Below are 23183 nucleotides of genomic sequence, written 5' to 3' on the forward strand. Positions count from 1 at the left end.
TTATTTTATATAATCATTTTACAGAATCGAATTATAAAAAGCTATTGAATAAAATATCATATACTCGTTTTAAAGAATTTAAAAATAAATTAAATTAACGGGATTAAATGTTTCCTGCACTGCTTGCTATAGATTACTTTACTTCAAGGCGAATTACGATTCATAACAACTTAATATTCAACAATTTTCGTCAAATTTTTAAGAGTACCTGGAGAAGCATTTCGTGTACGTTTGATAATTATTAAGTTATAATGATTAATAATGAACACATTTCACGGAAATAACGTTTCGTTAAATCGGTTATACAGTTGAGCAAATATAAGTTTGCAAAGATGAAATGTCGGAAATGTGCCTAACTTTCAGAGCTGACGATACATGCAACGATCAATAACATTCAATTAATTTTTTATTAATAAATGACTGATAGAATGGCTAGTAGGGAAACATCAATTAATTCGAAAAACTCGGATGACCACAGTGTCGAGGTTCGTAAATTTGCAATGAAATACTCCAAATTTTCATAACTGCTTTTAACAATATGCACTATAAGTCCATAATTTTTATTATTCAATCTTTCATCCAATAATATTACACAAACAATGAAATAAAATTTTAATTCAATAAAATTTCATATTTCAATTCATACACTTAGAAAGAATCATTATTGTACATCTGAAAATCTTATATATATAGTAATTATTCTATATATGCACATATTATATTAAAGATTACATGCATATTATAGTAATGTAATTTTAATAGTAAGTGTTCAGCATCCAATATGTGCTAATTATAAATTTGAATTTATATTTTAGACATTGGCAGAAGTCTTCAGGTGTTTCATTTGTATGGAAAAATTGACAGATGCACATCTTTGTCCCCATTGCAGTAAATTATGTTGTTATACGTGTATCAGGAGGTGGTTGACAGAACAACGTTCACAATGTCCTCATTGTAGAGCTTCCTTGCTTTTACACGAATTAGTTAATTGTAGATGGGTTGAAGAAGTAACACAGCAGCTTGATACACTTCAAGCTGTTGGTATTTCAAACTCTAGGCATGATGATTCCAATAGAGACAGGTATTTGTAATTTTAGGCTTATAGTTTTTTGTTAGTTTAGTAATTAATAACTATATATTATTATATAGTAATAACTATGTATTTTTTAAACAGGTGTACTGTGCATCGTGAAAAATTGTCTGTTTATTGCTGGACTTGTCGTAGATGCATATGTCATCAATGTGCTCTTTGGGGTGGTACCCATTCAGGACATACTTTCAAGCCATTAGAAGAAGTTTATGATCAACATGTTACACAAATAAAGGCAGAAGTAGGTCAATTAAAGAGAAGATTGATGGAGTTAATAAGTCTTGTTCAAGAAGTGGTATGTGTAAATTTCATCCAGTATATTGAATATTATAAAATCAAAGTGTTATTTTATATTTAATGTTTTACTAGGAACGAAATGTTGAATCTGTAAGAGCTGCAAAAGATGAAAGAGTTAGAGAAATTAGAAATGCGGTTGAATTGATGATAGCACGTTTAGATTCTCAGTTAAAAGCTAAATTGTTAACATTAATGGGTCAAAAGAATTCTTTGACATTAGAAACAGAACAGCTAGAGGCTTTATTGCAAGAAGTAGAACATCAATTGCACACTTGTACTCGTTCCGAACTTATAATTAAAAGTACAGATCTTTCGCGGATGATACATCAAGTACGAAAGAAACCGATGACAAGTTTTGTTACTGCTCCTGTTCCAGCTGATTTTCATAGGTTTCATATTTATTCTTTATGCTTCTATGCAATGTAAGACCAATGTCAAGAAAATATCAATGTTTAATAATAGTTTACTATTTTAGCGAAATCGTTCCGGGATATGATAGTGCTACATTTGCAATGCAAAATTTTACACAATTGCAGTTAAAAGCAGATCCAGTATATTCTGCGCCCTTACACGTGAATGGATTATGCTGGAGGTTAAAAGTATATCCTGATGGAAATGGTGTTGTACGCGGAAATTATTTATCTGTTTTTCTAGAACTAAGCGCAGGTTTACCGGAAACATCGAAGTACGTAAAGATAATTTTATTTTTAATTACGTTTTAGTCAAAAATTATTTTTCCAGGTATGAATATCGAGTTGAAATGATTCATCAAGGATCTCGAGATACAAGTAAGAACATCGTTCGAGAATTTGCTTCTGATTTCGAAATCGGTGAATGCTGGGGCTACAATAGATTTTTCAGATTAGATTTACTTGCAACCGAGGGTTATTTAAATACTGAATTGGATACTCTTATATTACGGTAAGTTAAATATGTGATATTTCTTCTTTGTCACAATACTGTGTAATTATAACATGAAAATCAATAACAGGTTTCAAGTACGTCCACCAACATTCTATCAGCGTTGCAGAGATCAACAATGGTATATCAGTCAATTACTTACAGTCCAGAATCAATATGCCACTCAAATTAATGAATTGAAAGAGGTACTATGCAGCTTTGAAATATTCAATTGTATATTTGTACATACCTCATCACATACACTTGTTTGTAGAGATTAGCAATTGAAATATCGCGAAATGCTATGGCTGCAACCAGAGTACCTAGTGGAGCAACATTGTGTGGGTCAACATCAAATGTGACATCTATAATGATGCAGCAACAGTCACAAGCTGTTGGTGATCCATTACTTAATTCCAATTCTACACGTTCAGCTGAAACATATCAAAATGGCACATCTACAAGGTAAATTAATATCTTCCTTCTAATTGACATCTTCAAAGTTGTGAGAAACAATGTTTTAAGACCTGAACAATTTTATGTTGTTTATATAGTAGATCAGTACAAAACGTTTTGCCTGGTGGAGGTAACAGTGGTATTTTATCAGATCAATTATTGCCCTTGTGTGAATTGGGAGAACCTTCAAATATGCGTGCTCTTGGTTCCTCTTCAACGTTATCTTCTATTTCGTCCAAAACAAGCTTAAAACAACACAGAATAAATAACTTAAGCGTTGTTGAAGCTGAACCGCCTGGTATGCATAGTACAAACGATAGTTCTGTAGGAGATTGTCCAGCTACGAGTACTCACTCTCCACCTCCTTCATATTCTTCGCCGACAGTGCTTAATCAACAACAACTAAATCTCCTGTCTAGTAGCAGCAGTAGTGATAGTGGAGTAAGATATTGAAATTAACAAATTTTTGAATAATTTAATTTATATTGAATTTATATACTATTTAAATTGACTATTAATATTTATATATAGGAATTAAGTGAACATGATATATATTTGGATGAATGCGAACATAATGAACCACATCTAACCCTTCTGGATGACAATTCTAATGACGAGAATGATGTAGATGATGAAACAATGTCAGGTATACATTGATACCATTCTACTAAACGTGATATCCATAATTTGTAATATCAGATTATTCAAGCAAGCTTGATTTCTTATATTATTTTACATCATATAACATTGCAATATAATGTACTAATGTACTGAACTAGGTACAAGTTCAAACAGAGGTTCTGTAGATGATATGCAGAGACACAGACAATGGGAAAGCAAGTTAGATAAAGGTGTCGAAAATGAAAAACCCACGAATGAGAAACCAGACGAAGATTTTGTGAAAGAGAATCCTACTCCCCATACTCCCAATCACTTTCAAGCAGTTGCATAGGAAATTCTCCGTCTTTTTCTTTTTTAATTATTCTCCGTCCCTTTATGTTTGATTCTATAACAAAAAATAAATATTCCTGTATACGTATTATGTTAGTTCAAGTTACAGAAACTTGATCTTAATTTATTCATAAATCTAATGGATTTTGCTTTATAACTTCTATCAATTGCGATACATAGTTGTATATGTTTCTCTTTATATTTATTAATAAAAAGATATTTTTAATATGATTATGTTTGCAGGAGAAAACGACGTAGAAGTTGCAGAATCATTGACACCGTGGATTCAGAATAAGCAACGTACAAAGCAGCAGAGTAATCGAGAGGGTACAGGAGATATTCGGAGGTATGTTATTGAAGTTCAAGTATAGCTATAATTATGCTTTACAAAATAATTTTTAACAGTTTAATTTGCCATTACAGATTAGGCGGGAATGATAGTTTGGAAGATGAGATTATGTTGCAGCTATTCAAAATACAAGATCGAAATTCTGCTTGGAGTTCACTATGCTTTAATCAACATGTAGATGATAACTGTGATTCAAGAACGTCTTTAGCAGCTTTACAACACCATAATTCCAATCCTTTACAACCAGAACATGACTCAACGTCTAATGATCAATTTACTGACAAACGTTCCACGTGTTCCTCGCATCTATGCCAGCCACAAATGATGTGCAGTGGTAGACCAAAATTAAGTCAATTATCTAATATCTGTCAGCAAGAAGTTTCCGGATTAATTGCTTGCGGAAGTCAGACAAGATCTGAACCTGCAACTCGCTCAAATTCAATAGACTGTGAAAAAGAACTTCCAAATATATCTGTCGCTAATAAAATTAATCACGAGGTAGAAACATCCAGATCTGATTTGATAGTGCCAAATGGTAAGTAAAATATGTTATACAATATGTTATACATACAATAAAATATGTTATACATTTATACACAATTTATGTCTTTATTTATATATACATATATAATCATTTGAAATACATACTGTTTCAGTATTATTGGATAGCAATAAAATTATGTCGAAGCATTTATTATCGCGACGACAATCTTCACCGTCATCGTCTGCTAACGTTAATATTATAAATAATGAAAATAACAAAATATTTGAATTCGAACAATTGCTGGAGACCATTCAATTGTCTTCGATGTTTCAAAAGGACACTGCCAGTTGTTTCAATAAATTAAGGTATCTATCATTTCTAATTATTTTAAAAGATGATATTTAACAAAATTGCATTTTTTAATACCTTAAAACTATTAATAGGAAAAATATTCCGTTAGAGGGAAAATCTAATGGTTGTGTCACTACCACTATCAAATCTACTGCACTTTCATTAGGACATGATGTTCCATTATCGTCCACAAGCAATGCAGTAACAGATTCTATACCGAGTCCCAACAATTACAGCTGGGCACCAGCGCTGTATCAACACAAACACGGTTAGTATAATCATTTATATATAATGATATTAAATGAATATTAAATCATTAAGATGATTTTACTTCAGGTCAGAAGAATGTTTTAGAGACTACCATGCCAGCATCTTCTAATGATTCTTCCAATAAATGTACCGCGGAGAAGTAAATACAATTTACTATTTTGTTAATAAAATATTACTTATACTTCTTAATTTTATAAATATAGTATATTTAAAAACATAAAATGATATTATTATTGTTACAGATCGTTAGAAGAAACTAACTCGTGAAATTCGCTTTGAATTGCATCTGTGACACCTAACATTACAAATGTTCTGTGATTTTTTTATTTATCTAAACGTTATGTTAACTAATATTATTAAAAGTAATAGAACGATAGTAAGAACAGTAAGATTTGGAGACCTGATATTTCAATATTTTGATGTGGTAAGTGAAATACTTTATTAAAATCAATATTTTGCAGCAGGTGCCAAATACTATTAAAAAGTATAAGATATTGCATGTATATTCACGATTATATAAGAGTGATTCAGTATTTGCTGTAAAACAACTTCTTTAAACCGTAGTCGAACATTAGTAATACAAAACCCATTTTTTTCAGTTTAGAAGGTATATATAAAAAAATATGCTATGTATATAAAATATATCCAAATCTAAGTAAACTTAGGCTCCAATATTAATATATTGTATAGTCAAAATACTCAATACGTTTATCTCTGCAGATGGTTATGGTGTTACAAGTATTATGAGAACAAATTTTATATTATTTTTATGTGATTGCTTGTGATTATACATAAAGCGAGCACAGCCCATGACAGTGGAATAAAATAAAGAATATAACTAATTATATATCCGTTATTATTCTACCTATTATGTACTTAAATCTTACTATAAGTACGTAAAAAAAGAGTCTTATTGTGTCGACACGTTAGAGACTTATGTATAAAAAGTATAAGTTAATTACTGTTTGCAGTTCAAGCTTTGGCGTTTATTACATTTACATAATAAAATGTCATTAAAACACAAACCACTTCTTACTCATCACATATAACAAATACATTCGTACACATCTATATCACATATGAATGGGGTCGAGAGTTAGAAGTAGCTTAATGTTTTCAGGATGCTTATACATTATTACTTTATCTAAGCTGTTAATAGTATACATAAAACAGTGATTAAGATATACAATAGTGTGTACAAATATTTTGTATGCTTTACAAAATCTTTTATATGTATTGTTCTTTATTTTCGTCTATTTACGAGACTTATCCAAAATTATTTAGGCATATCAAAAGTTATTTAAAGTAAAGAAACTCAATAATGGACCATACAGCAAATAAAAATGATTGTTTTTTATTAAAATTTTTTAATGAAAATATTACCTTTTTTAGTATTATATGTGGAATATGCAATAAGAAAAAGATATTTGTTTTATCTTACTATTATCTTGTATTAGAGCTAAGGAAAATAGATTGTTAAGTGGTACTGTATATCATTCCATTTTGCATGTATGTAACAAGTAATTCATTGCAAATTTTTTCATCTTCTGGATATTCTCTTGCTTTCTCTTCATTTGGTATATAATGAGCACCACTGAATTTATAAAAGTACCTGCCAATTGCGTGATGATGTATCCATCCTGGATTAGAAGCCAACTCTAAATTTTCTAATAATAAATTCATATGTATTATTTAAATATATTCTGTTTTTTTTTCTTTATAAGTGAATAATAAGTAATATATTACCTTGTGCCACATAATGGCATGACCCATCATCAACAAATATGTTATAAAATGGTTGACCTGGACCATCCACTAATCCACCTACGTTCATTTCATTCATCCATTCTGTAGTCGCTGTACAACAGGTGTCCCATCCTGTTATTACACACATGTATCCATGTATTTTATGTTTCATTATCAACCCTATCGCATATTTTACGTTTGGATCTCTTCTTTTTGGCTCTACTTCTTCCTGAATAAAATACATGCAACTTATACATTTTTGTAATAAGCTGATATTATTTGAAAATCTTGACATATATTATTGATAATCTTACTTTAGATTCTAACTGCTTCTGATATGATTGGAAAATATGGACATTAAACGTCTGTAATATTAGATTTGCCTGTCCTCTTGATATTAACTCTAAATCCTAAAATTTCTTATGTAAATGAAAACTAATTTTTCGTAACAGATATTAATTTCATAAAATACCTCTGGTATGTTTTCTAATTTCTTCACTAATTCACTTAAGTCCATGAATTGTGAGATATATATTCGACCTAGTTGTAAAATCGTATTTGCGTCATTGGGTTGTATCATGTATTGGAGTTCAAGAGCAGAACGTAACCTTGCAATTCTACCGTTTATATGAGTATGTTGCCTAGCAGCTATTTCCAAATTATTTGCCATTCTTGTTACTACCTGTTAAGAAGTATTACTGTACATATTAAATATTCAAAGAACAACAGAAAGAAAAAATTTTCAGGTCAAAGAAAATGTATAAACCTCTATAGGAGTTGCCGCCTCGTGAATATTATATTTTTCTACTGGACATCTTGAAACACCACCAATTCGAGGACAATTCCTCTTAGTTAGAAATTGACCACCATTGAAAACATCAATATAAAAATTTTCCGTATCCTTAAATTGTGGTCCACTAAAATAAAACATGTAATAATATCTAAAAAAAATATAGTATAGATAAAATAAAAAATCAAATGTTTATTGCATTAAGATTATCAGATTCATATAAATCTGAAATATATATTATTATTTTATTTGTTTATTCTTCATCTATATACCACTGTATGTGTGTAGATATATATAAGTCTTATTTCTAACATATAAACCATTACAACTAAAACTTAAAACTTAATATAAATTAACTTAACTCAACTTAACCCTATACGAGTTCTGAAATATGTATAATTATATTAATTGTACCCATATTATTTGTAAACTTACTATGTTTCTTTCCAACGTAGCAAAAAATGAGATGGGAAACTAACAGGTTCACAGTGTATGCCAAGTCTTCGAGCAACACTTTCAAATACTATTGCTAAAGTTATAGGAATTCCCCGTCTACGTTCCAAAACCTAGATGAAAAGTTGTAAATATTACATTTATTTTATAATATGAAGTTACATGTTACCTTTTCTACTTTTTATAATATTCATAACTTACACGATCTATGAATGAATTTTCCGATGAATAATACATTTCACTGTTTCCATAGAATCCTAACCTTTTAAATAATACTTCGCATAATGCATCTGTTAGTTGTCTCGTTTCTGTAACATCCCACTGGTTGTCACCAATAATATTATTTTTCCAAAAGTTAAATTTTTCAGTTGGAATTGAAAATATAGTATGATTTGGATATTGTTCTCTGAGCAGCTCTTTAGTTTGTTCTGCAATAGTATCTAATGTTGATGATATTGCAATATATGACACATGTCTTTCTGGTTGACTCCATTGTGCCACAATAGTTGCACCACGTTCTAAGGTCTGTTGTTTTGGTGGTAAAGATAGAAATTTTTTCCATTCATCCTTCAAATGGGTTTGTTTCAAATATCGAACAATTTTAAGAGCATAATACCTATGTGTTAAATTGCTGACTCTGAAAAAGTTTATAATAACATCATTACCCAGAATTCTAAGACAAAAATACCTTATATTCATATACTTACATAGCGGGATGTTTGATTAAGTTAATAAGTTCATCTACCAGAAAATAATAAGCTAAAGGATGAGCACCTTCTTCTGGACAAAATAAAGGATCAAACTCTTTAAATTCCGAATTAGATAATTCTTGCATTCTATAATGTTTACTGGACATAGAAGATAAAAGAGAAAGCAATTTTATTCTACTACTCAAGCTACTCTTTATTTCCTCCTTCCAATTTATCATTCGATGATCCAACTCATTATTTGTTTGATATATTTCTCTCAAATGTGGCCATCTGTTATTAAAAAATAATATTATTGATAATAAAAATAATATCGAATGTTTTAAATAAGATCAGTTGAAAAGTTGTTTAAATTATGTTCAGAAAAGATTTTATCTTGTAACAATCAAAGAAAATATTTCTAACTGGGACATTCTGTATTTATAGTGTTTACAATCTATACTTATAAATAGTACATAAATAAGAATTTATATCTCGAACTTTTAAATAATAATTTGCGTTTCTGGTTTGCTAGTACAAAAATAATTTATTTGATCTATTCAAAATAAGTAAAGTCATAATCGTTCAAAGGACACAAAGGACGTGTGTAATTCACTCAATTTTTATTTGAACAATAATAACTTTGAAAAATAGCGATATACCTTTGAAAAAATTTTGTCTTCCAAAGTTTATTATTTTCATTGACAATTTTGTACAAACTCCTGCAGCTCAAACTGAAATGAACGATATCTGAAAAGCTAAGTCGTTCATCTTCCAAAATGTGCACAATTACCTCCCCAGGTAATACGATTATTGCGTCACTTGACATTTCTTATAATTTCCTTTTCTAACGTGTGATTAAACTAAATCTCCTATACGTAAAATATCATCAACAAATTGAACGAAACACATTCCCAATATATGTCTGCCATTACATTAGCTTAACGACAGAAGTTTTCTACACTCGAGAACACTCAAATTGACACCTTCATAAAGAAACGTGGACAAGGAGGAAAATTCTTACTAATACCGCTGCTTACAGATAAAATACTACCACCGCGGTAATGGCAATAGTCGGCCAGTCAGTATTGCACGAGTCACGAGTATTAACCAATAGGAACAACATTCTTTTCTAAACTAATACAAGAACTTCCAATAGTAGCTCTGTATTAAAATACACGGTTTATAAACTAATAAACAAACTGCGAATATTAATGAGAAATTTATATATGTAAAAATTTATAACATAGTATGCAGAAATATATAAAGTATCTAGTGTAAAATATTTAGATTCCACTTCTTTAGTTATATTCGTAAAAATTGTATGAATATCAACAGTTTTCTAGTAACAGATGTATGTATATCTTTTATTCTCACATATGTACGTCTTTTTTTTAACCCTCCATGCAGCCTTCATATCTTACTCGCACCGCGCTTGTATGCAGGGGAATCATCAACACATACTGATGCATGCATTTTTACTTATTTACCGAAAATCAGCACTACACAATCTCAAATACAATTAAATTCTAAAAGTAGTATATATTGTGACACATAAGAGAACTTTCTATGTACGAAGACTTATTAAATAGAATTCGAGTTTTCTAAGAAATAACGAGTTTTTTAAATAAGTGATTGCTTCAACTTTATAAATAGACTGTGAATATTTATCCAAATTCATATTTTTATGAAGAAAGTTTGAAAAAATGGAATTTATGTAGAAAATTATTTGATTTATGTTTGTACTTGACAGTTTTATATGTTTTTGCATATTACTCGCATTCAGTGTATTATCTCGTTCTTAAATTTTCTATAAATACATAAAAACCTGCAGTCTATTTATAATAAATACCGCCACTTCTTTTTTTGCATTTTATTACATAAAAATTTTTATGGATTCAATCGATGCTCGAATTAATTTAATATGTGTGATAATCCATGCTTTGACGAAGAGTCATGCAGTCGACCTCATCGATTTTTAACGTGTTTATTTTAACATTGATATCTTCCTCAATTTGAATTTGTGTTTTGAGTAAATAACGCAACGATGCCTGAGACTGAAACAATAATTGTATTATCATTTATAATAAGCTGATTAAACAACAGAATGATAAACTATAAAACGTATGAACTATAAACCTCGAATATAGTTGCTTGTAGTTTCGACACAATCTCACGTAAATCATATACTTCCTTTACAAGATTAATTTCCACTAGATCTCGTGTAAGTTCTAATCCTGGCCTTTGACAACGATTACCGAGTCTCGTATGCGCCAAAGCTAAAAAACTTTCCTTCTCCGCGATTGATTTCTCAATGCGTGTAATATTATCCTTCATTTCCGCTGCTTGTCGCATGATCTGTTTCGTGTACATACATACATGTAACGTTTTTATTCAATGATTCATATTTAAACTAGAAAATGCAATGAATATTCATGCATAATTAACAAATTATATATGCTTACATACAAATGCATGTCAAGATATTTCGTGGTCCAATGGTTAAACTAAAAATGCAGTGTATTCTATGAGCATAATCAAGTAAAAAGTGTTGTGTAAGCATAGTTCATCAAAATGGAAATGAGCTTTCTAAGATATTATATCGAACTTTTTATAAATTTTGTTTGTTGAAATGGAATATTGATAGCTAATGATTACATATATTGATTCTTTAACCTATTTCTGTCTTATAATATAGTAACCACAAGTCTGTTACTGTTTTTTTATTTTTATTATAACTTTTTAATAAACTTTAAATGGCATATATTTATATAACATTTGTTGCTTGATTATACCTATACACTAACAAAGTTTGGCTTTAAACCTTAGGACACGCTACATAGTGGCAGAAATTTTAAGAATCTCTAATTAAACATTAATGATTGTTTCCATGTACCTCAGCGTGTTGTAATTCTAATTTTATTTTCGCTTCTTTCGTTTCTTCGATGCGCCGCCTAAAAGCCTCATCAGTAGCATTTTTCTGATCATTTAGATCATTGATCACTTGCTTTATAATTGTATCGATATAACAGCGCAATGGTCTAGCGCTATTTACCTCTTTCGAAGCGCTAACGATATTGTTATTAGTCTGCATTTCCCATTCGTTCAACTCTATCGTTCTTAATATATAAAAATAAATGTTAAAAGTTAGGTAAACTTAAGAAAACACTGAAATAAGGAAAAATAAGAGAGCTAAAGTGATACTTGCGATGGATCAAGTCGCGATGTACCATGATAAATACTTAAATTTAAATTGGTCTCCTTCAAAGTCAAGTTGTGCTTATCAATGCGCAAATTATTTTCTTTATCCTCGAGCTCGTGATCCATGTAATAAAGCGTCGCTTTAAGACGACGTATTTGTTCCTGCGTTTGTTCCAGAGTCCGAACTAATAAACTTTCGACGCCTTTGATCACTTCACATTCTTTTAATAATTCTTTTTCTATATCGTCGTGAACTAAATCAATTCCTAATCTATGCTCTCTATAATTGAAATAATAGTACAATTTAACAGATATCCTATTTTTATAAAAAGTTAAACCTATATGAAATGGTTACAGTTTTCTTTTTAGTTTTGTATATCGAACCTAAAAATGAGGCATTTTTCGCAAATGACAAAAGCGTTTTTCCTCACGGATGACAGAGCATCCATGATACGCTCCTTGTATATTGACAAAGCATCGATTTCAAGGAGAACTTCCTTCCTTATACGCAGCAGTTCTCTTTTACGAAACTCGATGTCCTCGATTTTTTCTTTCAGCCTGTGATCTGTTTCATCTTTATTGTTTCGTACTTTCTCGGAGCTTAATTCGCAAACACGCTGAGATTCGTTAAGTAGCCGATCTGCTAGTTCCTGCTGTGCTTCAGAACATCGATACCTAATCGTAATTTTATAGATAATTTCTATATTTATGTAAATATCCTTAATTCTATAATTTAAATTCTATAATTCTAAAATTCTGTAATTCTATAATTATAATAATATAATTATATAATTCTTTTATTAATAATTTATTAATTATATAATGTTTTTTAATTTCAAATAGTTAGTATTTTGGAGTATTATATAAATATAAAGCATATAACTTCTTGTTTATAGAATTGAAATTAAATACTCGTACCTGTGGCGATTATTTAGATGCCATTGATGCAAACTAAATTTCAATGGAGGCGGTGGAGCTATTTCAGGCGGTTGTTTGTTCGGCATTGTATTTTCCAATTTTGAAAATACTGTTGTGCTTCTGAAGGATCAACGCTCTTTTAAAGAGGCGGGTTCACAGGTTTGATCTATATATGGATGAATCAGCGTAAGGATGGTTTCCATGGAAACATTTAACCTATTAAGAAATGGTTTATTTTAATTCATTCGCAATGAGGAAATTATATACTAAGCATAAGACATTGCCTGTAGCGAAATAAATCATATACTCTATATTAATCATTAAATAGATTATTTATAAAGAAATTAAAAAAAGAGCAAATGATTTAAATATAAACCTAGCGCTCACATATATTGACTCTTAAGGTATCACAATAAATTTACTCTGTCTCACAGTTGATACGGTAGGGATCGCTAAGAATTGAAAGCTATGGATATCTAACGGTGAAACGGAGAAATCTGTAAAATTCCAATTAATTAAAAAAATGTATATACAGTGTTTCTATTTATTCTAATCATGATTTTCATTTTTATTAGTAATAATTTATTATCCACTGAAGATAATTATTTACTAAAAGATAATTTAAATATAACTTATATAAATTATATGCTGGGAATATTTAAATTTATGTACATGCATATAATTATTAATTGTATATATGTATTGTATATAATTATTGTATATTGTATATATGTATGTATATAATTGTATATTGTAATTGTATATATATATATATATATACATACATGTACAAAATATTCAAAGTAAAGTAGTTATTCGAATATTTTGAAGGTAATACAACTCTTTATTCCAATTCATTAGTTGTTTCCATAAAAGTATCAATTCGCATATGTAAATATGTACATACATATATGTATGAGTCTGTATTATATGTATCTTTAATGGCAAAAAGTGATGTTATTTGCCTTCTTAGTTACTTCACCTTATATCAAATGGACTCACAGTTTTCGTTTATGAATCCAGCCATAGAATTCAAGGGTGGAAATGCAACGTGGTAACTGCGTTTCTCATCTAACTGAACTCTATAGTCACAGAGAATGTCGATGTTTTTGCCTTATTTTTTGATTTGCCGCGTATGCAACGCCGTGACACAATGGCGGCTTCCGTTATAAGCACGTACTTTTTGTCGACCGTTTTCATTAAAATGTAAAAAACTGTCGAAAGAATAATCTTTTCGGCAGGTTTTAGGTGTCTAAAATGACATAGCGATATCGAAACTGTAAGGTATTTGCGGAGAGGATCGTTGGATGTATTAATACGCGTTACCGAGGTACGGATTACTTTTGATCAATAATAAAATTATTAGAAACTTTGAATGAGAAATCAAATACAAAGTGTTTGCCTTGTTCGTTTAAAAAACTGCTTTCACATTTTTCAGAAAGAGAAAAACGCTCGCGGCAAAATGTCAAAAAGACCTGTAGATAGTGGGGATTCGGGTTCCCAACCACCTATTAAAAAAGTTCAATTTGAACCGATTTTAATCGGGCCTATTTCAACCCTCGAAGAAATGGACATGAAAGTTTTACAGTTTCAAAATAAAAAATTGGCCCAGGTTAGTATTCAAATCATACTTTGACAAAGGTATTTATAAAACGTCAATAATCGAAAAAAATATTACCTATAAAATATAATCTTTTGACCTATTAATTTATTTATAATTAATAAAATATTGTTTTTCCATAATTAATATTATATGGTATTTTATGATTGTTGTAAATGTAGATATTATTATGAAAAAATTTTCTTCAATGTAAAATGTTAATTTATTGATTATATTATTATTTTATTATTATTATATTATATTATTATTATATTATTTTATGATTGTTGTAAATGTAGATATTATTATGAAAAAATTTTCTTCAATGTAAAATGTTAATTTATTATGTAAGCATATGATCTAGCTTTGCTATATTGTTAGTTTGTATTGTATCTTATACTGAATCAATGAACACAGACATTATATTATATTTAGACGTGTTATGATATTTCAATATTCTATTGTTGTTTGTTATTTGAAATTGATTTTTTTCAGTTAGTTACTTTTTTCATATAGTCCTTTCACTATAAGATATGAAATTGTATTGTATATTACGTTATTCTGATTTTGTAGAGATTAGAGCAGCGTCATAGAGTAGAGGCTGAATTAAGGCAACGAATTGAACAGTTGGAAAAACGACAAATGCAAGATGATGCAGTGCTTAATGTTGTCAATCGTTATTGGAATCAATTGAATGAAGATATACGTGTATTACTTCAGAGATTTGATGCTGAAACAGCTGATGAATCTGAAAATAAAAGTAAACAGCTATAATGAACTGATCTATTAAATGTTTAGACAAATGTTTTAATGACTTTTAATGATTTATAGATGAAAGTGAAGCTACAACATCATTTCTTATGCAGCTTTCTTCATGGGACAAAGAAGAGTTAGATGATAAATTAGCAAATCGTGTTCAAGTGTCCAAACGTGCAGTTTCAAAAGTAGTACAAGCATTTGACCGTCTTTCTCAAAGAAATGAAAAGATTACTCTTGCACTTAAAGGGGAATTTGATGGAGGTATTTAATTCTAATGTATAAAAAAGAAAGTAATATATCAAATAAAAAATGACAATGTTATTATATTTCAGAAGAAGCACCTAATATTGATGAAGTTGTGCGTAGAGCAAATTCTGAGATACAAATGGAAAATAGGAACCTTCAAGCAATAAATATACAACTTCATGAAAAATACCACACTATTTCATTGAAGGTAAATTAAGCTTATTTATATTGATAAATTACATTTTATTGTGTATTAATAAGTATATCTTCTCATAGATGTCAGAACTGCAAGATACCATAACAGGGAAAGATACACTTGCCGCAGAACTTCGTAACCAGGTGGATGATCTTCAGTACGAATTGAATAAAGTGAGAGCGCGTAATGATAAATTAGAACATCACCTTGGAGAAGCAATTGAGAAACTAAAAGCGTTTCAACAAATACACGGTACAGATGAAAAAGGAAGTAATAAACCCAATACTTTAGTTGCTTCAAGTGTGTCACAGACAAAGGTATAATATTCTGTTGTCTATTACTTTTTATTTAAAATCAATGTATATATTTAATCCTGTTTCATATCATATAGCTCGAAGATTTGCAAAGGGAATTGGAAGAAACCAGAGAGTTAGCTAATAACAGGTTACAAGAACTGGATAAACTACATCAACAGCATCGAGATGCATTGAAAGAAGTAGAAAAATTAAAAATGGATGTGAGTTCTTTGGTTTTTGTACACACGTTTATGGTGTCCAGTATAGAATGTAAATTAATGTCTTGTGCAATAAATACCCATGTAGTACTTGCTTTCGCTGATTTCTTGTGTTTTACTTCTTTACATTTGAATAAAGTACACATAAGAAAAATTGGGTGGAAGCCTATTTAATATTATGATAAAATGTTGTTTTCACTTCGAAAATATCTTATATTTGCAGATACGACAACTTCCAGAATCGGTAATTGTTGAGACGACTGAATACAAATGTTTACAATCGCAATTTTCTGTATTGTACAATGAATCTATGCAATTGAAAACACAATTAGATGATGCTCGTCAGCAACTGCAATCCAGTAAAAACGCTCACTTACGGCATATTGAAATGATGGAGGCAAGTGCATTTTATTTTATTTATTTTTCTTCTTCCATTATAAAATTATATAAAAATAATATTTATATGTTAATATTTTCAGAGCGAAGAGTTAATGGCACAAAAAAAACTACGTGGAGAATGCATACAATTGGAAGATGTTTTGGCTCAATTACGAAAGGAATATGAAATGTTAAGAATTGAATTTGAACAAAATTTAGCTGCAAACGAACAAACAGGACCGATAAATCGAGAAATGAGACATTTGATCACATCTTTGCAAAATCACAATCAACAGCTTAAAGGCGAGGTTCATCGTTATAAACGGAAGTACAAAGAAGCTTCATCAGAAATACCGAAAGTATGTATATCATTGATTTCAAATTATTTAAGGAGAGTGTATTAACAAAAGAATGAAAGTATTTACAGTTGATATCCGTGCTTTGTTGTAGCTGAAGAAAGAAATTGAGGAATTAACGACGAAGTTGGGCCAACAAACATCCCAGGAGAACAAAGAAGGGAATAATTCAGATGGCAGTGGAAAAGAAGAAGATGCATCGAATTCTCTTCCAGGTTCTGCACAGGTAAAATAAATCCTTTAAAGGAACTTATATTTCCAAAGTGTGTTATAAAAATAAGTTTCTGGGAGTTAGATAGCTTTTATGTTAATATAGATAAAGGAAGAGAGTGGAGTTTCAATAAAAAGAGAATCTGGAGAAGAAGAAGTAGAAACTATCGAAGTTGGAGAAGGAGAAGGAAACAAAGGTACCCCAGATTCTTTGACATTAACGTCTCCAACTCTAAAGAAAGAAAAAGATATTAAACGTGAAAAAGATATAAAGAAGGAAGCTGTCAAAACCGAACATCGCGATCCTGCTCATCGTGCCAAAGACACGAAAGTAGCGGAATCAGAACTTGTTAGAGACCTGAAAGCGCAACTAAAGTATGTCATATGTTATATACTATTTTAAATTAATCACTATCATAATTTACATTTGATCATTCTAATTACAGAAAGGCTGTGAATGAAATGAAAGAAATGAAATTATTATTAGATATGTACAAAGGTGTTGGAAAAGAACAAAGAGATAAAGTGCAATTAATGGCAGCTGAACGGAAAACGAGAGCAGAATTAGATGAATTACGCCAACAGATAAAGAAAATTCAGGTATTTGTGCAAGTAGACTTTTAATTGTGAATCTTTTGTCTTTTTTAGAATTTTATGAATAAGTTAATTTTTTCAGGAAAGTAAGAGAGAAGAGCGTAAAAAGTTGGCAGATGAAGATGCACAGATAAAAATTAAGAAATTAGAAGAACAGGCATACACTCTTCAGCGTCAAGTTGCTTCTCAAAAGCAGGTAACTTTATATATTTGATAAATTCTATAAAATACGAATTTTATTTAAAACTGTTGAACTATCGGTAATGCTAAACAGAATTGTGTGTGGTTTCAGGAGGAGGAGGCTCTTTTGAACGAAATGGAGGTAACTGGGCAAGCTTTTGAAGACATGCAAGAACAGAATTCTAGGCTAATTCAACAGTTACGTGAAAAAGATGATGCAAATTTTAAACTTATGACAGAAAGAATTAAAAGTAATCAATTACATAAATTAGCTAGAGAGGAGAAAGATGTTCTAAAAGAACAAGTTTCTACATTAACAACTCAAGTTGAAGCTGCTAATGTCGTCGTTCGTAAATTAGAAGAGAAGGAGCGCCTTTTACAAAATTCCCTTGCTACTGTTGAAAAAGAATTGGCTTTGAGGCAACAGGCAATGGAAATGCATAAAAGAAAAGCTATTGAAAGTGCCCAGTCTGCAGCTGATTTAAAACTTCATCTTGGTAAGAAATTTATTTAATGATACTTGTAATTGTTTTATAAAAATATCTTTCATATACTTTGAATTTTATGTAGAAAAATATCATTCTCAAATGAAAGAAGCACAACAAGTTGTAGCTGAAAAAACTAGTTCTTTGGAGGCAGAAGCATATAAAACAAAAAGATTACAGGTAATATTAACGCCTCAAATAATATATTTTATATATTTCATAGGAAATATTACAGGATGAAAATTATTTTATTCAAGTTATTGCTAACACTGCTATATCTCATTATAGGAAGAAATAGCTCAATTGAGACGTAAAGTTGAAAGAATGAAGAAAATAGAACTTGCTGAAACATTGGATGAAGTAATGGCTGAGGAGCTTCGAGAATATAAAGAAACGCTTACTTGTCCTTCTTGTAAAGTTAAACGTAAAGATGCGGTTCTAACAAAATGTTTTCACGTATTTTGTTGGGATTGTTTACGTACACGATATGAGACTAGGCAACGAAAATGTCCAAAATGTAATTGCGCTTTTGGAGCTAATGATTATCATCGTTTATATTTATCCACATGAAGAAGAAAAGCTTAAATTATTAAAATTCATGTGTCTCTCAGCTGAATTGTGTAAATCTTTCTTACTCTTACGATGTGCATCTTTTCTTATATTTTCTATTTATTGTCGTGATCATTGGTAAATGAAAAATATAGTTGCACATGTCTTGTAAAGAAAGGAGGCTGAAAAACCAAATTCTGTAAAAATATTCCTACTATTTCTTCGAATGTGATATAAAAAATAGTACTACATTTTTAATCTATTTTGTGATGATTTCACTAAATAAGATATTATTTTCATAAATTCTATGTAAGATCAAATCTTACAAAATGTGTTTTGGTTTCTTTTGTTTTTCTTTCTTTTGATAGTAACACAATGGATAAGATAATAAAAACTGAAATGTATGATAATTTTAGATATAAAATTTAGCGCTTGTATGAAATTTATTCATAAAGTTAGAAAATTTGAATTGAGGAGTAGATTCAATTTTATGAATGGTTCGAAATAGCAGGTATATTGTAATATATTATAAATAGACATTTAAAGTATCGTAATTTCACAAAGAAATGAAAACATTTGTTTGACAATTATTATTTTATAAAAAGTCCTTATTTAAAATACTAAGGGACATTTAGCTTTGTAAGAATCACTTGATACTATCCTTTTCTCGAGAAATTGAAATATTAGAAAACTAGAGACATAATTTATTATGATAAAAATATATGTAAAAAGTAGAAAAAAATGCTTAATTTAGATATCTCTACTTATTCAATTGAAATGTTCTTTTAGATTTTGCCTAGTATAATATTATCTTTCTACTTTTGTTAATAAATATCTCAGTTCTATGAAGCGAAGAAATATGAAAATATTCCTATTATATATTACATATTATTATATATATAAATAAACAAGATTAAATGCATTATATGATGTAAAAATAGAATAACAATCGTCGTTCAATAATGTAATTTAGAATATTTTGTAAACAAAGACCAAAAGATATATATCAATAGCTTAAAGCATAAATAGAAGAGAAAATAGCTTTTAAATCAAATTTTTAATGATTTATAATAATTGATTGTATCATGTTTTTAAAAGAAATTAACAAATGTATCAAGTTATATACCCAGTAAAGGATGTTTCCTAACTTACATCGAAGTCTGTTGTTATTTTAATTTGATCTTAATTAAAATTTTCTTTCATGATACTAACATATAATTACCTCCTTTATTAGAATATTGATAATAATACTAATAAATATCTAACAAAAATTTGTTAATGCACATTTTGATATTCATATACTTAACTGTGAAATATATAACTGTGTTAACAATGTTTGAAAACTTAAAGCAATTTTATATTATATATGTATATTTTCACAAATTTCTACAAACAAGGTTTTATTATATGTTGATATGGTAAAAAGAAAGTTATATCATTTCATTTATATAAGATTATTACAATAAATTTTGTATCTATAGTAAATCGTATAACACTTTATCATCTTTTTAATGACATGCTTGTGAAGAAGCAACGAATTAATAAGGTCTCATTGATAATCCATGAACATTCTTTAACTATAAATGTAGAAATTATTTCAAACAAAACTGAACATGAAATGTGAAAATAAATTATTATAAATCAATTGTACACATACATTAGAGTTCAATATACACAGACACTTAGTCTTTTGCAAATCATTATCACAATCTTGAAAATTAAATTTCACAAAGAAGTTCAAGTTAGCTGCAATATTTGTCAAGATTATTGCACATGCAACAGTTCAGTCAGAAATTTTTCAACTTTGGAAATGTCGAGAAACGTAGCATATTGAATTAAAGTTTTATGAAAAATTGAATTTAATCCTTACAATATTACTTTAGATTCGCATAAACGAACATTTTATTAAAATATGACACCCGATGAAAAAAACGAGCTAGTTATAAATAACATTTTGTTTGCAATTTTGTAAACCGTCTTGTATACATATATTTATTGCAATATAACAATAATACAATAAATTCAATATTGTAAATTTATTTATCCGAAGCGAGGGACCTAACGTCCCTTTTACAGAGTTAATTATTATCGTTATCGTCGGCAATCATTAGTAAACAAATCATCTAAATACCTTATTAAAAGAGACTCGCTATTGTTAAAGGGTAATCGGAAATTCTTTGATACACTTTGCACTTCATGAAATATATGACGAACACTTTTTATTATATGCAAGTTTTCTGTCCGACAAAAAGCATATAGTTATGTACGTGTACCTACGTATACGTGTATATAGTATGTAAAAACTTGTAATGTAAATATGAATGGAGGACAAATACATTTCGTATTAATTATTTCATAATAGAATTCGTGCTATCTATGGTAATAATCAAAAAATCTTCTTCAGCTAGTCTTCCCTGTGAAACGTAAGATATAATTAGTTTATACATAAAACCTTAAATAGAATCAGAGCCAATAATTAATTTAATCGAAAGCTACCGTTTTTTAAATTGTATAAAAAGATTATATAAATTTACCTCCCGTTTAACAAATTTTTTTTGTAAAAATGAACAATGTTATAATAAACGGCACCAGTTGTTTGTCGAATTGTTTATGTTAGTACAATACTTATTTCATTTTTCTCCCCAAAATTTCTAGTGTCTTTCGATACGTTACTATAATTAAATCGTTTGTATAAAAAATCTCTGGTTTATAAGCAAATAATTTCTAATAGTTTCACAAGATAGTAATAAATACATGAAATTTATTAGGTATAAACACGAAATTTTTTTAGGAAGAAAAAAAATATGCCACTGCCGAATGGGGAGAGACAAAAATGAAAAAAAAGAATAGAAAAATCAGAAGCTTAAACTTTGTGTAATCGTTACAATTCTACTTATCCAAACATTTATGCTCTGAAACAAGCAGTCGTATCAGTTTATACAGAATTTATGGATAATCGAAACATCTGCGATATTTTCGTTATTAACATTCGCAGTACGCTCTAACGTACGCTCTACGAAAAATAAAGATTTATTCAATGGAAATAGTACTTATCCTATTACTCTGCTAATTAGTACATAACAAACACTATTAATTAGATCGAATGTACATTGCTATAAGTTACTCTAAAATTATATACTAAACAACAGTATGGATCGATTTTGAGAAGCAAGAATCTTCTCAAGAATATTTCGTGTGTATTTTTCGGGCCTTCTTGTATTTTCTTCTTTTTTTTTCTTTATATCTGTTTTGTTTATAGTTTTAAAAAACATGAAACGCTTGAAGAAGGACACTTTGTAAATGTTCAACTGATCATCTTTTTATTTGTGAAAAAGCTTCCATTTAACCAATCGATTACATTTACTTTACACAACAAATATTGTAGTTTCGCAAAGTCAACCGTTCATCGACAGGGTGTATTCGACGTGTAGTTTTCTTCTCTTTTTTTTTCTTTTACTCGTGATAATAGCATTATTTTTTTTCTTTAATAATTGTACCTATATATGAGTCTCTTTCTCTCTTAATGTCTTGTGTGTGAGTGCATCTATTAAAAAGCGCGAAATCCTTATCCGATGACCGGTCGCGCGCGTGAGTGCATGAGTGCGTGCATGCATGTATGGTTGTGTATGTAAATACATTGGTGTGCAAAAGATTTCAGCCGGAAAAAGAAAATTTCTAACATTATATTCGAAAGGTGATGTCTAGATGAATTTGAAATAATATTGTAATATATATGTTAAATAATATTTTAAATAATACATAAACACTGTTATATAATTGTATAATATTACTTAAAATTTTTTAAAATACCGCTTTTGAAATATAAAGTGAAAGATCTATCTGGCCGGAAGCTTTTGCACGCCACTGTATATATGTGTGTGCAAGAATTTTTCCTTCTTTTGTTTCCACTCTTTCGTTGAAACGAAAGTCGGCCGAACAATGGCCTACGTGTAATGTCTCGATGCGAATATATGTATATATTATCTCTAAAAAATCATATGTAACCAATGACGATCGATTTTATGTTTGATTTACAAGCATCAAGTTCGACTATGCTTGTGATTGTTTGCGATGTCTCTCTATATACATTTCATTAGCTATGCTGCAAATTAATGTAAAGACGAGAAATCTTTAAATGGCAACGATAAAAGTTACTCGGGACGAGTAAAGTTCA

The 23183-nt window shown here is 29.3% G+C and overlaps 4 protein-coding genes across 13 annotated transcripts; 2 read left to right on the forward strand and 2 right to left on the reverse strand.

Moving 5' to 3' along the window:
• Positions 1-95: 95 nt before the first annotated feature.
• On the forward strand, positions 96-5993 carry LOC117207009 (E3 ubiquitin-protein ligase TRIM37-like). Of its 4 annotated transcripts, none has more exons than XR_004487460.1 (17): positions 97-485; positions 816-1081; positions 1175-1385; positions 1460-1776; positions 1863-2072; positions 2129-2308; positions 2379-2493; positions 2562-2752; positions 2842-3184; positions 3275-3389; positions 3938-4040; positions 4118-4578; positions 4700-4892; positions 4971-5146; positions 5215-5287; positions 5391-5572; positions 5748-5993. XR_004487460.1 is itself a non-coding variant. In XM_033446799.1 (17 exons), the coding sequence occupies exons 2-17, from the start codon at positions 417-419 to the stop codon at positions 5413-5415; spliced, it is 3048 nt and encodes a 1015-aa protein (XP_033302690.1). In that variant the 5' UTR covers positions 98-225; positions 309-416; the 3' UTR covers positions 5416-5519. The 4 variants fall into 4 exon arrangements, 3 of the variants coding, with proteins under 3 accessions (XP_033302692.1, XP_033302691.1, XP_033302690.1); XM_033446799.1 differs by lacking the exon at positions 5748-5993 and having other exon boundaries at positions 98-225; positions 309-485; positions 5391-5519; XM_033446801.1 differs by lacking the exon at positions 5748-5993 and having other exon boundaries at positions 96-485; positions 5215-5284; positions 5367-5519.
• A 113-nt stretch (positions 5994-6106) lies between these two features.
• Positions 6107-9937, reverse strand: LOC117207011 (F-box only protein 21-like). Of its 3 annotated transcripts, XM_033446805.1 has the most exons (10): positions 9617-9932; positions 9486-9557; positions 8845-9117; positions 8339-8774; positions 8120-8250; positions 7661-7811; positions 7367-7576; positions 7209-7304; positions 6895-7123; positions 6107-6815 (listed from the first exon to the last, which is right to left on the reverse strand). In XM_033446805.1, exons 3-10 carry the CDS (start codon positions 9063-9065, stop codon positions 6625-6627), a joined length of 1665 nt encoding a protein of 554 aa, XP_033302696.1. In that variant the 5' UTR covers positions 9066-9117; positions 9486-9557; positions 9617-9932; the 3' UTR covers positions 6107-6624. The 3 variants fall into 3 exon arrangements, with proteins under 3 accessions (XP_033302696.1, XP_033302695.1, XP_033302697.1); XM_033446804.1 differs by having other exon boundaries at positions 9486-9937; XM_033446806.1 differs by lacking the exon at positions 9486-9557 and having other exon boundaries at positions 9617-9933.
• Positions 9938-10286: 349 nt separating this feature from the next.
• Positions 10287-14030, reverse strand: LOC117207013 (tektin-1). Of its 4 annotated transcripts, none has more exons than XM_033446809.1 (8): positions 13925-14030; positions 13330-13439; positions 12943-13158; positions 12409-12699; positions 12032-12304; positions 11720-11942; positions 10963-11181; positions 10287-10880 (listed from the first exon to the last, which is right to left on the reverse strand). In XM_033446809.1, exons 3-8 carry the CDS (start codon positions 13026-13028, stop codon positions 10743-10745), a joined length of 1230 nt encoding a protein of 409 aa, XP_033302700.1. In that variant the 5' UTR covers positions 13029-13158; positions 13330-13439; positions 13925-14030; the 3' UTR covers positions 10287-10742. The 4 variants fall into 4 exon arrangements, with proteins under 4 accessions (XP_033302700.1, XP_033302698.1, XP_033302702.1 ...); XM_033446807.1 differs by having other exon boundaries at positions 13945-13996; XM_033446811.1 differs by lacking the exon at positions 13330-13439 and having other exon boundaries at positions 13945-14015.
• A 59-nt stretch (positions 14031-14089) lies between these two features.
• Positions 14090-19312, forward strand: LOC117207010 (E3 ubiquitin-protein ligase Bre1). Of its 2 annotated transcripts, none has more exons than XM_033446802.1 (16): positions 14090-14272; positions 14381-14554; positions 15116-15302; positions 15374-15562; positions 15634-15755; positions 15824-16060; positions 16135-16260; positions 16481-16654; positions 16737-16994; positions 17086-17217; positions 17308-17576; positions 17648-17801; positions 17878-17991; positions 18070-18472; positions 18546-18640; positions 18749-19312. In XM_033446802.1, exons 2-16 carry the CDS (start codon positions 14405-14407, stop codon positions 19028-19030), a joined length of 2892 nt encoding a protein of 963 aa, XP_033302693.1. In that variant the 5' UTR covers positions 14090-14272; positions 14381-14404; the 3' UTR covers positions 19031-19312. The 2 variants fall into 2 exon arrangements, with proteins under 2 accessions (XP_033302693.1, XP_033302694.1); XM_033446803.1 differs by having other exon boundaries at positions 18088-18472.
• Positions 19313-23183: the final 3871 nt, after the last annotated feature.

This window comes from Bombus bifarius, unplaced genomic scaffold (assembly GCF_011952205.1).
Source record: "Bombus bifarius isolate JDL3187 unplaced genomic scaffold, Bbif_JDL3187 scf7180000008014, whole genome shotgun sequence".
In the NCBI taxonomy this organism is placed as follows: domain Eukaryota; kingdom Metazoa; phylum Arthropoda; class Insecta; order Hymenoptera; family Apidae; genus Bombus; species Bombus bifarius.

Coding starts and splice junctions, on each gene's coding strand:
- LOC117207009 (XM_033446799.1), top strand. CDS start 417: ATGACTGATAGAATGGCTAGTAGGGAAACATCAATTAATTCGAAAAAC. Junction 2,309..2,378: donor TTGGATACTCTTATATTACG/GTAAGTTAAATA, acceptor AATCAATAACAG/GTTTCAAGTACGTCCACCAA. Junction 5,147..5,214: donor GCTGTATCAACACAAACACG/GTTAGTATAATC, acceptor ATTTTACTTCAG/GTCAGAAGAATGTTTTAGAG.
- LOC117207011 (XM_033446804.1), bottom strand. CDS start 9,652: ATGTCAAGTGACGCAATAATCGTATTACCTGGGGAGGTAATTGTGCAC. Junction 8,251..8,338: donor AAAATTCATTCATAGATCGT/GTAAGTTATGAA, acceptor CTTTTCATCTAG/GTTTTGGAACGTAGACGGGG. Junction 7,305..7,366: donor AATTAGAAAACATACCAGAG/GTATTTTATGAA, acceptor AAGAAATTTTAG/GATTTAGAGTTAATATCAAG.
- LOC117207013 (XM_033446809.1), bottom strand. CDS start 13,028: ATGCCGAACAAACAACCGCCTGAAATAGCTCCACCGCCTCCATTGAAA. Junction 12,305..12,408: donor GAAAAATGCCTCATTTTTAG/GTTCGATATACA, acceptor TTTCAATTATAG/AGAGCATAGATTAGGAATTG. Junction 11,182..11,719: donor TAGAATTACAACACGCTGAG/GTACATGGAAAC, acceptor TACACGAAACAG/ATCATGCGACAAGCAGCGGA.
- LOC117207010 (XM_033446802.1), top strand. CDS start 14,405: ATGTCAAAAAGACCTGTAGATAGTGGGGATTCGGGTTCCCAACCACCT. Junction 15,303..15,373: donor TGATGAATCTGAAAATAAAA/GTAAACAGCTAT, acceptor AATGATTTATAG/ATGAAAGTGAAGCTACAACA. Junction 16,061..16,134: donor CAAGTGTGTCACAGACAAAG/GTATAATATTCT, acceptor CATATCATATAG/CTCGAAGATTTGCAAAGGGA.